The 18,371-nt window shown below is 31.1% G+C and overlaps 1 protein-coding gene across 2 annotated transcripts in view; it reads right to left on the minus strand.

Moving 5' to 3' along the window:
• Positions 1-949: 949 nt before the first annotated feature.
• The window catches only part of LOC113401556 (dopamine receptor 2-like), a 160,834-nt gene continuing 143,412 nt past the window's right edge, over positions 950-18,371 (minus strand). The window contains exons 3-4 of one of the 2 annotated variants that reach the window (XM_026641509.2): positions 2,850-2,934; positions 950-1,600 (exon numbers count right to left, since the gene is read on the minus strand). In XM_026641509.2, coding sequence (XP_026497294.2) covers positions 1,541-1,600; positions 2,850-2,934 — 145 coding nt within the window. In that variant the 3' untranslated portion in view covers positions 950-1,540. Of the gene's footprint in view, positions 1,601-2,201; positions 2,441-2,849; positions 2,935-18,371 lie in introns of those variants that run through there. The other variant, XM_026641508.2, reaches the window with a different exon arrangement.

Below are 18,371 nucleotides of genomic sequence, written 5' to 3' on the forward strand. Positions count from 1 at the left end.
AAATAATGTGAAACGTAATAAATAATCATCTTATTTTTGTATTTATAGTATTCATTTAAACATTCGAAACTTGGAGTAGTAGTACAAAAACTTTAATTGTAAGTATCACCTTTCCTTATTGCCTCCACTCGTGACAGGAGGATTGGTTTCATTTTTTGCCCAGAGGATCGGGATTGCAATTCAACGGGGAAAAGCTGTTAGCATTCTTGCCACCATTCCACACGTTAATTATATTTATTTAATTTTTATTTATAAATAGTTCGGACGTATGAAATAATTTATTATCGATCTACATGGAGTTACCTGTCATTTTGGTAAACTATATCAGTAACTATAAATACAGTCCATTTATAATCTAACACATTTAGAATTATATAAAACTATTTATTTGATACGTAGGGAAGAAAACAAGTTTTTATAATCAAACCAATTACGTGTTTTTCTCACAAGCTTTTATATTTACATGATGACCGTATATTTAATTAAGTCTAAAGAGATATCGACTTCTAATATTGATAATGATACAATTGAATAGTTAGATTACTTACAATTAATTTAAAAATTATGATTCCAATATGAGAATAAAATATAATAAATAATAAAAATAATCTCTTTGTGTTTTATGCTTGTGTGAGTGGAAATATCACGTAATCCGGAATCGTAAGATTTACGATCATAAATATATCTATTTATAACCTTACTTATAAACGCTGTTTAATTAACCAATTTGTCTCTTTCAGTCAACAGTACTTTGGCATTTGAAAGAGGAAGACACAGCATTGTTAAACTTATCACTGCTTAAACAACATTGATAGGTAAAGCCATCTCACTCGTTCCACCATGCTTCTCCAGGGTGTGCTTGGATTATTTATATACAACTTTTTGCAATATTGTTTTTAGTTTCTCATCATTAATCAAAATGAATCATTTACACGAACGAACGATAAATCTGTTTCCGTATATATTCAATATTTTATAAACACTTATAAAACCTAGGAGTATTGGATTGAAACGAATCTATATTTACAATAATATGAAGCGTTTTTATTCCCTTATTATTTTTATTTACAATATCAAAACCACATGAAGCATAAATGCGTGGATTTATTTTAATTTATACTAATATTTACACAGCTAGTAAATCACAGCTCCTGATTGAATTTTTGTTTTCACAATGTGAAAGTCATGACTAGACACGTACTATTCTAAACTAAATCTAAGTAGAGATCACGTCAGCTTTGGTTTGGTAGGTTACACGCTTCTTACTTATATTTCGTTTTATTGATGGATTTCTGGATTCACTGTCTAAGCTAATTTCACTAACAGACTCCGAGTCCGGGCAATAGGATGTGTCGGGGCAAAGATGACGTTCGAGACATTTGATCGGTTCGTCGAACGTATTCGTCTGTTCTATAGTCCTCATAGGGTAGTCGTTTGAATGTGTGTCGCCGTCCCTTCTGCCCGTACGCAGAGCACGGCGGTCGCGACATCAAGAGCAGCGCGCGCGCGGCGGCCGACACGTCCCCGCGCGCGCCTGATGTCACAAGCGACACATCTCGTGTTGCGTCACCGACGAATACATCATAGTTGTCACCGGGTACTGTAATTTATACAACAAAATACACACCAAAATTATTTATTCTTAATTTTACGGATGAATACTTTCTCGTCAACCGTAAATAAATAAAAAACAAAGTACACATACAACTGGTCATTATATGTATCCAGCGTAAAATAATAATCAACACAAACGACACAATATACACAGAAATAATTCAGGGCATAGGTAAAAAATTTCGACACAAAAGACGTACACGATGGTGCGGCGAGTGCAAATAACACGAAAATTGGGTTATAAAGTTTTTGCAAGCAGAGAAACGTTTTGTTACTTAGATTATTTCATGCAAGAGACGAAACGTGTAAACGTACAGGTGTTTTAAAGTGGAAATAAATGTTGCAACGATTTAGAAAATCACGGATAGAGTAAGAAAAAGGATTTTCAAGAAATTCCAACAAATACATGCATTTTGGGACAGAATCATTTGAAATTATTAGATAAATTGGTGGTTTTAGGAAAGCGATGATCACATTGGTAACAATAGAATATTGGACGTGGAACATAGATGCAGCGCGTATAACATGCCGAATAAGGCGAAGTGGTCAAGTGCAACAGTTTGTTAGATAATCGAACGTACCTCTAGCTTTAAAATTGATTGAAGATATCAAATCTTGCAAGCATGTCATACAACCCTAAGCCTAACATGATTATTTAAAGGAGGTATAAAAATGTTACGAAGATATTTTCAGAGAAGGCACTTGGAGTGAGAGAGATAATGAGGGCGAGAATTAAATTGAACCGCTAAATATAAGTTTGTTCGCAGGAGTTTTGTCGAATAGCTTGAAGTTCGCCGGTGGAGTAATAACGGCGAGTCGTACGCCACTGAAAGGAAAATCATTTATAAACCAAAGTTAAATATAATTATTTTATTACGATTACGTTTTTCGTAATCAAAACGCATTCGTTCTAAAGTCAGAACTGTAACAAATATATTCGTTATAAAAATATTTATCAGGGATTTTTTTTTATAATTTAAAGAAGTATATACTTAATTTGTTGTACATACGTTGTACACTAAGACGATGTTAAACGTTTTAAGTAAGATTTTTTTGACCAGAGTTCGAAGATTTTGTGTTTATGCAATTTTATTTTTATGGAATGATATGTGTGGTATATATACCTAATATATATGTACAGCGGCCCTTTAATTTAACGTACTGTTATCCTTTGTACGATAAAATATTCAAAATACAATCTAAACTATTTAACTGTACAATTTGTTTTATAATACCTGAGATTGTTTGAAGCGAAGTTGTGGTTGATATTTTCTTCGCAATTTTCTGGGGCAGCAGACACAGAGTATTCTAAGAAATGCCCTGCAACAATAAAACACATTAAATTACAATGAAACAAGCTTTTATTTCTTAATAAACAATTTAATTAATTTAAATACATCTGAAAAAAAAAAAATATAATTCAGTTAGTTAGTTAATAGACTTTGAAACCGTTTGAACATTCACCATGAAAGTCAGCACAAGTATTTTTTTATGAAAACGTTTCATATTATTCACATTGTTGTAACTCGCCGCTAGATGGCGCTTTATAATATTAATTTCTATACAGTTTGACCGATTGCCATCACAATTAAGATATACAAAAAGGTATAAGTACAAAGGCAGTATAACGTCTGCCAGGTTCCACAAACAATGTGCCTTCTAATTATATAATTTTATTATATAATAGATTATCATCAGACTTAAGTTTGGACTTTGTATGACATAATTTCATACATTGATTAACTTACTAGCGACCCGCCCCGACTTCGCAAGGGTGGAATGATGATACTAAATATACTACAGAAAGTCTTTAAATACAACGTTCTTAGCTTTTTTAGTCAGTTCAGGGCCATGTTGATCTATATTAAGTGCACAATGTATTTAAGGTATTTAATTGGATAAGGTTTATAGCATTAACCCTATACTGCTTAAAATCGCTTTGTAGTCCATACTTCCATACTTACTTAATATTATAAATGCGAAAGTAACTCTGTCTGTTTGTCTCGCTTTCACGCCAAAACTACTGAACCGATTTAAATGAAATTTCGTACACAAATAGTCTAGAGCCTGAGAAAGGATATAGGCTACTTTTTATTTGGAAAAAAGTGCTGTAAAGGGTTGAAAAGTGGGATGAAAGGTTGTAAGTTGTTAAAAGTATTGTCATTTTTAGAACTAGAAGCATAAAACTTATATTTTACGCTGTACACTTATAAACTAACATATCATGACACCCATTAAGGAGCGAATTATAGAAATTCTACCCCTAAAGGGGTGAAATAGGGGTTTAACGTTTGTGTGGAAGTCCGACATTTTTTAAGTTAGAAGCATGAAATTTTGTTTTTATGTCATTGATTAAAAATGAGTAAAAACGTATTTAAGCGTTTTTTGATATTCTACCTCTGAGGGTTAAATAAGGAATGAAAGTTTGTATTCAAGTCCGTCATTTTGAAGTTAGAAGCATGAAACTTTATTTATGGGCTACTGATTAAAAATAATTAGATATGTATTTCAGCGTTCCTGCAAATTGCACCCCTACGGGAGTGAAATAATGGTTGAAAGTTTGTATAGAACTCCGTCATTTTTTTAGGATAGAAACATGAAATTTTATTTTTGGGATATTGATTAAAAATGATTAAATACGTATTTAAACGATTCTGGATATTTTACGCCTAAGGAGGGAAATAGGGGTGACAGTTCGTATATAGGATAGTCTGGAAGACCGTCATTTTTGAAGTTAGAAGCAGCAAACTTTATTTTGGGCTACTGATTAAAAATACGTATTTAAGCGTTTCTTGATATTTTAGGCCTAAAGAGAAAAATAGGTGTTTACATTTTGTATACATGTTAGTCTGGAAGTCCGTCATTTTGAAGTTAGAAGCTCCAAATTTTATTTTTGGGTAACAGATTAAAAATGAGCTGATTTGCATTTAAGCGTTTTTGGATATTCTACTCTAAGGGCTGAAATGCCCACCAATGTGGTATACAAAGAGGTCTTACATTGGCGTAATATTTTAAGTTAATTTGTAAATATATTCATATTCTACGCGAGCAAAGCCGCGGGTAACAGCTAGTTTTTCATAAAAAGTAAAGGATAAAGAATGGTTATTGTGGGTTAACCGTAATAGATAGACATATACCACCGCGGACTTTTTTGTAGACTTTTTTAAGATGTATATACTGTAGTACTTTTGCATAGTAAGCGCAAAAAATGTGATTTTTTACGACATTAAAAACCTCCAAAATAATCAATGTTTCTCTATTATATTATGCATGTATTATACATATAAACCTTCCCCTTGAATCACTCACAAAATCACATTTCTAAAATCACATTTATAAAAAATCTCAAAATCTGTTGCGTAATTTTAAAGATCTAAAGGACAGACAGACAGCGGGTAGCGACTTTATTTTATACTATACAGTGATAATAAAGTTATTACTATACTAAACAATACAATACAGTAATACAAATTCAAAGGTGAATACATATTCTCACTAGAATGTGTAGTAATAAATAATTTGTTAATACGTCTATAATGAATAATAGTCACTTTAATAAAGCATTATTGACGCATACTTTTGTAGCTTCAGTTTAATGTTGCGTGCGATGCATTCGTCTTTTGTTTTATAATCTTAGATGTTAGTATTCATTGTGGGTACTGCGTGCAAGTAATATACAGAGCAATTGGAAGTTTAAAGTTACATAGTCTACAGTATAGTTGGATTGGTGCATGTTACAGCATCGTCCGAAAATTTGAATGTGTTTGAGCAATATGGCGCCGACGATATTGACTGTTTATGTTCAATTTTGAGAATTCTAATATCACTAAACCATGGTACTTTAAAATTCGATTTTGTTAACACTTCTTATCCGTTTTTATTTGGTAGTGCAATATCGGGATTACTTTGGGTATTTTATAGATCATTTTAAAAATAATGTTAATTAAAAAATATATAAATGAGAAAACGAGTTTGTTTGTCACGTAATAACTTCTCATACGTTTCGTTGGAGATACGTAAATCTTATAAGGTACCTCATAACTGTAACCCTCTCTCCTGACAATCGGGCGAAGCTGTGGACGGAAATTAGTTATTAATAAAATGTCTCGTAATATTTTTCTGGTATAAAAGAACTCCATTGTTATAAATGGTGTTAAGATGTGTGTGCTTTAAAAATCAGATTACGTCTATATGACCTTTCTTTTTTTATGGCATAGTTAGACGGATTGGCAAATGGGACACCTGATAGAAGGTGGTCACTACTACCCATAGCGCCACTAACCTTGGAAACTACAATGTTACATCTCTTGTGCCTGTAATTACACTGGCCCACTCACCCTTTAAGCTGGAACCATATTAAGTAAGCTATCTAGACAGCCTTGCACAAAGATCTACCACCAAAAATGAATTATACTCGAAACTTACTATTTACATATCTATATGTTTTATATCAGATCACAGTGGGCTATTTGTGAGTCTATGTAATGTTAACAAATATAACCTTTGCAGAAATTTTCCGACTTTGTGCAAAAAAACTTTGGATTTTCGTTTAAAATTATTATCAAGTGTAAAATGTTGGCCGGGTCGAGAGGCAAAGACTCCATTAGCATTGTAATTTTCCCTCCTTTCAATGTCTGTGGGGGAAATTCGATTAAACCTTAATTTTGTGGCCCTAAAAGTTTATTGTAGCAGGAAAAACATCCGTGTTCTGTCCAAAAATCATTTGTTATCGGTAATTGATGTACACAATCTTATTTTAATTTAGTTGTTAACAATTACATAGTATAAAACAAAGTCGCTTACCGCTGTCTATTCCTATGTATACTTAGATCTTTAAATTACACAACAGATTTTGATGCAGTTTTTTTAATAGATAGATTGATTCAAAAGGAAGGTTTATATGTATAATTGGTGCACAATGTAGGAGAGAAACACTGATTATTTTAGAGGATTCCAAAGTTATATAGTAAATAAACATATTTTTTGCGCTTACGTTGCAAATGCTGGCTCAACCTTAGTAGATAGATCAAATGAATGTACTACAGTATTGTACACCTTAAAATGGTCTTCAAAAAAATCCGTGGTGGTATATGTCCACAACAACCATTTTTTGTCCTTTACTTTTTACGAGAAATAATGGCTTGTTTTCGAAGCGATTTTAAGCAATACAGCATTAATTCTTATCCATTTAAGTACCTTAAATACATTGTGCATTTAATATAGATAAATATGGCCCTTTACAACATGTAATTCAAATGAATATTTTCGAAGATATTACAGATTTAAAACGCAGGGACATAGCGGTTTTTATTGTCTAACGACTGAAAAACTGTAAACGTTGTACATTCTGTAGTATATTTAGTGGGATCACTGCACCCGTGCGGAGCCGGGGCGGGTCGCTAGTAAAAGAATAAAAATAAAAAAGTACCACAGATACTGTAAAACTCGTTTTTGGTTGATAGAAATGTGGTAATTCTAATTCGAAATATAGAATATCACCGAGTACGATATGAATTATAAACAAAAAAAAAAATACTTGATCAATTTAAATATCGTATCGTATCGTAATAAGTATTGTACGTTTTTACCTATTATTTATCTGTCTGTATTTTTTTGTTCTTTTTGGGTGTCATGGAAGAAATGTTTTTAAGAGTTAGAATGCATTGTATTATGTTATTGTGTACTGTTTACTTTTGATTCAATTTTGGTTTAACAGAATAACTTATTAAAATATAATATATTATGTAATTATAAAGCGAATACCACAGAACTCAAAACAAAACCGTGTATTACCATAAATTTCTGCACAGTTCGGTAATTGGTTTAGAGGCTGCCTGAAACAACAGGATGCTAGCAGTCTGCACCTCGCTTTTAATCAACTTGTGTTGTCATGTAAATATCTCTAGGATAGTCTATATACTAGACAAAATGCGAAAACATAAATACTATAGTATAATGTACATATTACGTAAAATGAGGATCGTAATACGTAGCTCCGAGGAACCCAGCTCATTCAATTCTGAGACCAATAACACTCTGGACTGGGCTAAAAAACTAATTTAGGTATCAGCTGCTCGTCCCGTTTATTTTAGAAAAGACGACCAATAATATAAGAAATGCCCATATAAATTATCCTTTGTCGTTCGTTTACACATTTTTCCATTCCAAAAATTTTAATTGGAGCATATGCTATGATTTACGCGCTTTGCTTTTTCTAAAATACTTTAGTAAAGAATTGGTTTGCTTAGATATTTATTAAATCGCATGGAATAGTTTATTTATTTTAATGGATATAAATAGCACAATAAAGTATTTTAAATTGTATACAATAATATAATTATTGTCACAAAAATAAACTGGTTGTGTGTTGTAATTATATACTTTTGATATTGTCAACATTTATACAAAGGGGAAAATAGTTCAGTCAAATCATTAATTTAATGGACAAATTTATTATTTTTTTCGGTTGATAAAAGCATATATTTTTAGTTTATTGATGTAATGAGGCTACGAGTGATATGGTCTTGAATTCAATACACCAGTAGGATCGATAAAAAAATATTGGTTTTTTTTGTAAAGAAATTGTCAGAAGCAGCTTAAAAGTAAGCAGGTTTGAGCAGTGTTTACATTTCCCTTTGTGCCTCGAAAAGCAGTTGCTCTTCGTCTGAAATCTTTGTCTTTTGAGAGTAAACACGATTTAAAGTGCACTTTAGCGCACACACTTTTTCGTGCAAAAAGTGTTTTCTAATACCCGTTGTGGGTGAAATTTGCCTCGGAGACATCACTATCTTCAACACCAATTATATATAAGTATATAAAATAAACAGTATAAAGCAATAGTGGACAAATTACGCATTAGCGATGAAGGCAATTTTCATGCAAAAAGAAATCCAATTGAATATCAATGTTTTCGACTAAGATCCCAGTTAGCCATTGAAATAGCCACTATTTGTTTTGTAAACGTTCTTTTATTTTGATATCGAAATAAATTCAACCACTCCTGATTTATATCTACAAAGTTTTATAGAAGTTTAGTATTTTTAATGAATCATCAAGAGCGGTAGGGTTTTTATAGAACAATAATTCTTTAGGCAAATGTGAGAAGCATTAATACCTTCGTGAAAATATATTTACCCAAAAATCAAGAGGTTAGAATTTAGTAATTATTTATCGAAGTTATTCAAATTAAAGTAAAAAAATTAAAAAACTTAAAAAATTAAGTATTATTGAAATCTAAATCCATACTATATTAATATTATAAATGCGAAAGTAACTCTGTCTGTCTGTCTGTCTCGCTTTCACGCCAAAACTACTGGACCGATTTAAATGAAATTTGGTACACAAATAGTCTAGAGCCTGAAAAAGGACATAGGCTACTTTTTATTTGGAAAAAAGTGTTGTAAAGGGTTGAAAAGGGGGATGAAAGGTTGTAAGTTGTTGAAGGTATGGTCATTTTTAGAACTAGAAGCATAAAACTTATATTTTAGGCTGTACACTTATAAATTTACATATCATGACACCCACTAAGGAGCGAATTTCGGAAATTCTACCCCTAAAAGGGTGAAATAGGTTTTGAACGTTTGTTAGGAAGTCCGCAATTTTTTACGTTAGAAACATGACACTTTATTTTTGGGATATTGATTAAAAAGGAGTAGATACTGACTTAAGTGTTTCTGCATATTATACCCCTACGGGGATGAAATAAGGGTTGAAAGTTTGTATAGAATGTTCGTAATTTTTTCAGATAGAAACATGAAACTCTATTTTTGGTGATAAAAAATGAGTAGATACGTATTTAAGCGTTTCTAGATAATCTACCACTAAGGGGGTGAAATAAGGGTTGAAAGTTTTATGGAAGTCAGTAATTTTTTAAATTAAAAACATGAAACTTTATTTTTGGGATACTGATAAAAAATGAGTAGATACGTATTTAAGCGTTTCTATATAATCTACCACTAAGGGGGTGAAATAAGGGTTGAAAGTTTTTATGGGAGTCAGTCATTTTTTAAGTTAAAAACATGACACTTTATTTTTGAGATACTGATTAAAAATGAGTAAATATGTATTTAAGTGTTTTTTTATATTCTACCACTAAGGGGGTGAAATAAGGGTTGAAAGTTTTATGGAAGTCATCATTTTTTAAGCTAAAAATATGAAACTTTATTTTTGGGATACTGATTAAAAATTATTAAATACGTGTTTAAGTGTTTCTAGATATTCTACCTCTAAGGGGTTTAATAGGGGTTGACATATCTTGTATAGATAAATCTGGAAGTCCGTCATTTTTTAAGTTAGAAGCACGAAATTTTATTTTTGTTACTTATTAAAAATGAGTTAATACGTATTTAAGCGTTTCTTGACATTAACCTCTGAGGGGGTGAAATAAGGGATGAAAGATTTTTTGGAAGTCCGTCACTTTTTAAATTAAAAACATGAACCTTTTTTTTGAATAGTGTTTAAAAATGAGTAGATACGTATTTAAGCGTTTCTGGATATTTTACGCCTAAAGGGAAAAAGTAGGTGTTGGCATTTTGTATGCAGGTTAGTCTGGAAGTCCGTCATTTTGAAATTAGAAGCTCGAAATTTTATTATTGGGCTACCGATTATAAATTACTTGATATGTATTTAAGCGTTTCTGGATATTCTACCCTAAGGGCTGAAATATACACCCATGTGGTATACAAAGAGGTCTTACATGAACGTAATATTTAAAGTTAATTTGTAAATATATTCATATTCTACGCGAGCAAAGCCGCGGGTAACAGCTAGTATTTTATATTCCAGTCGACTCTTATAAGCATTTCTGTATTGACACGTTGTGGGATTAAATCAAATGTAAAGTCATTATCGGTTTAGTTAGATCCTGCCGAGATGAATTGCTAAAAAAACTACTTACTCTTTTACGTTAAATTACATAGCTATAATCTGTTTTATTATTTGTCCAGAAAATCGAAGAAGACTCCTATGCGTGTTTAATTTTGTATACAGTATTTTATCAATTAATTACTCTTTAGGTATTTTAAATAATCATTTAAGTATTATTTAAATTAAGGCTTTAGGTATAAAAAAATAAAAAATAAAAATAACTGCTGTCTAAATCATGACCATATGGAATAAGGGTAAGAATGTCACCAGCATTAAATTAAACTATTAAATGTTGTATATCATTATACTGAGGTAAAATCTTCGAAAGGGAATCGTAGATACCCTAGATTATCCAGACATCTGGCAACCTAATCTAGGATTCATTAATTTTGTCTCGAGAACCTTTTCTCGACCAAGCCTAAAGTTCGTCTAGGATTTAATTAATTCCTTCAATTAACTCTAGACGCTTCCGTGGATGTAGCCCCACGGGATTCAACTTTGAAGATTTTAGTGCAATTAAGACTCATAGTTGACATTAAGTGTTAAATAGGTTTTTAATTTATTTATCTTTTAAAGTGAAGCTATGTCGCGTACCTATGGGATGCGTGAAGTATATACATATTTTTTTCAAATGTTTTAAGTAAAAACCCATTTTAGAAAACAAGCTTTTATCATATACAAAATTTCGTGTTGAACCTTTCTTCAGCTGGAACCAATCCTGGGTGTAGAATCAAGTCAAGCTTAGCATGAAAATGCATTGTCATCGCATCTGAACCAACAAGTAAAGTTTCAAGTACGTAGGATAAGATAAAGTGGATCTAATTGAGCACGCAAGATTTGCCCTAAACAAACAAACGAAACAAGTTTAATAGGATCTTGTAATAAAAAATAAGTAGGTACGTATAAGGTTTAGCTTTGATTTTGTAATGCTAAATTAAACTTAAATATTTTTTAACCAATTCTATATGTTTTGCTACAAAAACCTTTACCAAAAAGAACGTTTTGCGAAGCAATACTTGATAATAAACATGAATTATTGAACTAGTATCGTTGTGTTATATTTTTGTTAGTTACCTCTATTTCAAATTCTGTAAGCACATAAAAATGAGCTTAGGGGCATTATTATCCGTATTTATTTAATATGTATTCAAGTATGTATTTTGCTAGTAAAGTTTTGGCCAAATCGTAATTTTAATTATATTAAGGTATATTACTCTTACTGTAAATTTACCACTGCGGGGCTAAGACCTCCTCCTCTCTCTATGAGGAGAAGGAGAGCATATACCACTATGCTGCTCCAATGCGGGTTGATGGAGTATACATGTGGCGGAATTTCGTTGAAATTAGACACATGCAGGTTTCCTCACGATGTTTTCCTTCACCGCCGAGCACGAGATGAATTATTAACACAAATTAAGCACATGCAAATTCAGTGGTGCTTGCCTGAGTTTGAACTCGAAATCAACGGTTAAGATGCACGCGTTCTAACCACTGGGCCATCTCAGCTCTCATTAAGGTATAGTTATAATGTAATTGTGGTAATCTTATAAAATGCAAATATCTACACCATCATTATCTTTTTGTGTATTATCATCATTCTTAGTAAGAGATTATTTGCATATTATAAATATATATTACTACAATTACAACTATACCTTACTGTAAGAAGAAGGCCTTACCCGCCTAAGGGTGGGTAAATAAAACAGTAATGATGCTCACACGAACTGGGACACAATAATATTGATTATTGTTGTGTCGCGGTAGAACACCTGATGAGTACTTATCCAGGCGGATATTACGAAGTAAATATATTAGCTTCGAACATACATTTATAAAAAAATACCGGCAAAGGATAATCTCCTTCTTTTTAAAATTCACTAAAAAGGATTAACAATTAAAATAAATTCAATTAGTCATTCTAATCAAGAACTAATTTACTCCAGAGAACGACTAAGACGATTGGACGTATACAAAGTCTGGGAATGAGATTGGAAATACAGACTTAGAATAAGCTGCTTAATTGATTTTATAAAAATAATAAGAAAATACCGATTCAATTTGAATTATTAATGGAGTTACTGTATTACCTGTAAAACCTAACAAACAGTTTAGTTTTTTAATTTGTCTTAAATGCTTTCAGGCACAGCTGCCATACTCATGCGTAACTAGACAAGTGCGCTGGATAATATATTATACTCCACAAATATTTACGCAAACTATAATCCGATGAGGTTGAATAACCGATACGACTTGAAACATTTCGGGTTCAATATCGGCTTTATATACTTTTCGAGGGACGAGTAACACTATCAACTTTCTGACTCCAGGTTGCTAAAAAACTAATACTTTATTTACTGGTCCGTTCCGAGGTTTAATCCTGGGACCTCGAGATACGGGCTTACTAGCTAGTCACTAAGAAAGGAGGCAGTCAATAGGATAATGGAAGAGTGAAAAACAAAAGCAATTTGTTTCAACCACTTTATCGGGACTTGGCGTGAGGAAAAAAGCGGCAAATTGTTTATTTGATCGTCAGTTACATAGAAGGTAGGCTTATTGTCGGTCTTCTATATACATATAATAAAATTGGAATGTCTGTTTGTAATATTAAAATAACCGCTTTTTATATAATGCATATGAATGTATTTTTTTTTTACATTAACAGCCTGTATTTTTCTCATTGCTGAGCTAAGGCCTCCTCTCCCTATGAATGAATGTATACACGGTAAATATACCAAAATATCTTTTTTTTCTGTCTGCTTGTTCCGGCTAATCTCTGGAACGGCTGGACCGATTTTGACGGGACTTTCACTGACAGACAGCTGATGTAATAAGGAGTAACTTAGGCTATTTTTATTACAGAAATATATCAAAAATAAAGTCACGCTGTAATATCGCAAAGTCGCGGGCACCGTTAGTTATTAATATATAGGTAAAATAAAGCTACCAACTCTATTATTCCGTAATATTTGTTTTAATATTATGGTCTTAGATTATTTATATATCCTGCTAGTGTATCGTACCAGAAAAAACTAAAACAAACGAAGCGAACTCACATGTTGGTTTGCGTGACGGCTACGCTTGACACTGGCCAAACGTCTGGCAAAAAGATTGTGGCACACACACTATTAAAATAGTAAATTTTAATAGTGTGTGTGCCACAATCTTTTTCAAGGCGTTCTCAGCATTGACATTCTATGTAGACATTTAAGTAAGCTGTACATATAATAAAATTATTATCTATATGCATATACTTGAAGAAAAACTTTGTAATTCTTTTCACGATAGTTACGTCGAGGGAGAAATATGAAATTTAAAATTTAATAATTTTATCTTAGACACGCGTCATGTCAATATTTAAAATCAATGACTCTTTATTAACATTTTTGTCGTCCAGCTGAGTCTCATTTTTCGTACCTTTCAAATCACCGTGTCATAATATAATTTTATTACCAAGAAGGACGGAATTTCGTACAACAAGTGACCTCTAGTTACTATAAATATTTTACCTAAACACAAAACCGATGTTCACAACTAAAGTATTATATATATATACATAAAATATAATTGATATATATATTTATTCGATTATATTTATAGTGTTTTCGGGTATCATAACTGAAATATTAAAGTTGATTGTTTAAAATAATTTATTTTTGGAATTAAAAATCACTATATATAAAAAGTTCATACAATATAAAGCACATCATTTTATACTAATATATATTATTATCAATAAACCGATTATATAAAAATAAATAAAAGTAATGTTGGAGTTTTTTACGATTTAAAAACAACCGTGATTGGCGTCGCGTGTAAGAGGGACCTTGTTTGATAATTTCGTAGCTATTAAGTGATTTGAATATTGAATTAATGATTAATAAATAATAATAAATAAATCTTGGACAACATCACATACATTACTCTGATCCCAATGTAAGTAGCTAAAGCACTTGAGTTATGGAAAATCAGAAGTAACGACGGTACCACATACACCCAGACCCAAGACAACATAGAAAACTAGTGAACTTTTTCTACATCGACTCGGCCGGGAATCGAACCCGGGACCTCGGAGCGGCGTACCCATGAAAACCGGTGTACACACAACTCGACCACGGAGTTCATCAAATTACATAAGTATTTGAGTGATTATCTTTTGATATCATTAAATAGTAGTTGAATTCGAAAATCACTCTTGAAAATAATCATTGTCATTAATATATTAGTAATATAAAAGTGAAAACAAGTTTGTTTGTTACGTACACGTCTGAACTGTTACGCCGATCATCGTAAAATTTCCCATATAAAATTCGTTGTCTTATCAATTTATATATTCCCAGTATATTACAATATGAAATCATTTAAATTTATAAAGATAAGTTTCATTACTTTTCTGATTTTAACACTTAAGTATCTCATAGGCTATGATGGTTGAAGAATGTAGAATCAACGATTTACGAATCGAAACAACTATTACGAATCCAACAGCAAACCAACCAAAACACGTAAAAGTATCCTGTTGTACAGCAGATACTTTTTCAAACAGGTAACACTGTGCCGCCAATCCTACCAAACCATTTCAGTCACTATAAATCCATAAAACAAAACGATACTAGTTTAATTGTATATTTCCAATTTGTTATTTCAATTCCGTACAATCATAATGCATTGTAAACCATCGAATCTAAATCATTATATCCCGAATTAAAATATTTGAACAATTATAATATACATTCTAATTTTGGTTTCGTTCATTTGTCACGTACATATGTCAGGATCAAGTTTACAATTAAAACTTGTTTCATTCGTGTCGTACATTCGTGTCGTACATTTTTATTTAATGACTCATTCATCTGCTAAATAATATCATATTCAATATTATCCGTAATAAAGAACGAATTAATATAAATCAAATACACCGATAGTATTAAAAAACAATCATATGAACTAAATTCATTATTTCACGCATAATTATCGTGCTTAATTAATTAATAGTTTTATGAAAACTGATGTGAAATGAGAAAGAAACATTTGGTCTATGTAGATTTTTATTGATACTTGAAAAATTTGAAGTACAACACATTATCGTACATTTCCATGGTATGGTCAAATAATATCAAAGATAAAACTACCTTCTTTAAAAAAAGGTATTTTATTTAAAAGAAATAAAAAATTTCATTACATAAAAAAATAGTAATGAGTTGATGAGTATACCAAATTAGAAAGGATCCAGGAGGTTTGAGGAAATATGACAGTAAGTATTAATACAGTTGAGCTGAATAAATATTATAGTAGCAAAATATTTCTGTGCTACTTACAAAACCCCACCGATTAACCTTCATCAAAGACTCATCAACTATTATTGGTTATTTTAATTTAGGCGGGGTATTGTGATATACTTCTAATGGCATTTGTTCATACTTTAATTGTCTTTAACAGAGAGACCTTATTGATTTATGTCGAAAAAAAAAGTATATAATATACATGTTATATATTTTTTAAATACACTGCATAATTTAAAACAATTTCTGGGAACCAAAATTCAGCAGTAAGCTTCGTTCAGCATAAATATGTTATCTTTACAGAAACTAATCTATCATTTTTACCTGCTACAATCCAGAGACTAATACCGTCATATAATAATCTTTCATTTTATTTATATCTGTTTTTTTAATCACTAAAAGTGTATTTTGTTTGATGATTTGGATATTCTATTTTTAATAATTAAAGTAAATTATTGTCAAGGGCCACTAAACATATTAAAGCTATTTGATTTATATTGATTTTAATTAATAAAATATTTATAGAAAATTTTAATTAAATAGTCCTACGTGACATAAATTATTGTTGCTTGCAACACTATTTCACAGGAACTTAACTTCACAATATAAACTTAATGTAACACTGCAACTTGTCAGTTCCGGTGACCGACTTCACACGACGGAAGAGTAACAATATAGTTGTGTATTTGACTATTTAATAGCAGAATAGATGGATTTAATAGTTTCAGTATTGAATTAAATAAATTCAATTAAACTATTTGTTTCGTAAACATAGTTACAGTATTAAATCAGTTTAGTGGCGGTTTATTCTATCCTTCTAATATTTTTTTATTCTGTCTACGTGTTTTTATTACAAGGCAGCATCACAATCTAAGCTAAATTTCAGGACCACGACTTTAATTACCTTTTGTGGTTAATTATAGCTTGCCAGTCGTCTTCCTTGGAGGGGTGTTATTGATCATAAATTACACAATATGTTAGTAACATAAACCACGTAATATATATATATTATAAGTAAACACTATGATTAACTGCTTCCTCGTAGGCAATGCTGATTTTCTGGATGGATATGGATTAATAACGATCTAAGGAATATTTCATTAAATATCAAGAAGATTTCGTTAATACAAAGTGTTTTTTCTTGTAACATTGACATTGAAGTGAAGACATTGCTGAGCAAAAAATCCTCCGCATCATCTAGGCTCCATATTATTATTGGTTTAAAAGTTGCATTAATGATTTTTGTTATAGATTTCATCTCAAGACGTTGATTAGTATAAAATATTTATTTTATCCTGTTTCACGTCCCTTAGGAAAATTACGATTATAAAAAAAAACATAAGACATAGACACCATTAGAATGATACTATAAGAATTCACTTCGTATCTCACTCTGGAAAAGTTGATAACCAACTTACGGTCTTACGCCATTTTGATTTGTGTATCCTATACATCTAATAATTATTGTCAATACATTTTCACATTTTACTCATTTTCGCGATCTTGTCTTACACAATACCTCTATATATAACTATATATATAATTTTGTTACTGTGTCAAAATATGAACGAGTTCCAAAATCAAAAGATATTTCAACGATCGAGTCGGATATAAAGTCAGATTTAGTTGGATCTATAAAAATACATGTACGTATGTTAGTTTGTATAGACTTATCACATAAGATAAGCATATAACCGCATTATCGTGACTCACGAACTCAAAATACATAAAATTAAATTCTTTGTTCAATCTCCGATATTGTTTATGCATACAATGTTCTCAACACATTTTTCGATAGTGTTCTGTTCAATGCGATATTATTAATCTTTGGGTTGATAATACGCATATATTTGATTCAATTTTCGGAAGAGACTATAAAAGTCATATAGTTTTTAAGGATTCTCTATAAATATAGCATAGGTATAGAATAGTAATTCAAAGTATTTGTCTGACATGTGTTTATAAACAGATTTACTATAAAAATAGTTTCCTGTTCCATATGTTTCTGACCACGAGTCCCACGAGACCGCAACATGAGACCCAATCGGTATGAAATGACAAATTTGATCTTCTAAAATTCTTAAAAAATCAATAAAGTTACCTCTAAAAAAATCTTTTAACAAATAATAACTATACTTATATACATTCAATAATTCTGGTATTTTGTCAGATTATTCTACAAGCAATATACTACTTTACCGCTGTGTCACTTTTTTAGTAACATCAATAGATTTTTTTTAAATCAGATATTCTTATTTTCGAACAAAATGCGTACGCATGTGAGCGTAACCGTGCCGTGTAACCGTGTACCGCCGTAACATTGTCGGCCGAGGCCTGGTGCTATACAGACGTGTCGATCTTTTCGCCGCATCATTACGTTACGAGATATTTTTTTGTAATTTTAATTGTAAATTCATTGTTTCATGTTTTCTTATAATAAATGTTATTCTTTCTTGTAAATAAATATATTAAGTTATAATAGTGTAGTAGTAAATAGGCATTTGTGTTTTATTATATTATTTGTTATAAATTTTAATTGTGTAAATATGGGAAATAAAGTGGAACGCGTGAGGAAAACTAAAAAACGTTTATATAAATTAAGCGCCGAACATA

This window comes from Vanessa tameamea, chromosome 20, assembly GCF_037043105.1.
Source record: "Vanessa tameamea isolate UH-Manoa-2023 chromosome 20, ilVanTame1 primary haplotype, whole genome shotgun sequence".
NCBI classification, from domain to species: domain Eukaryota; kingdom Metazoa; phylum Arthropoda; class Insecta; order Lepidoptera; family Nymphalidae; genus Vanessa; species Vanessa tameamea.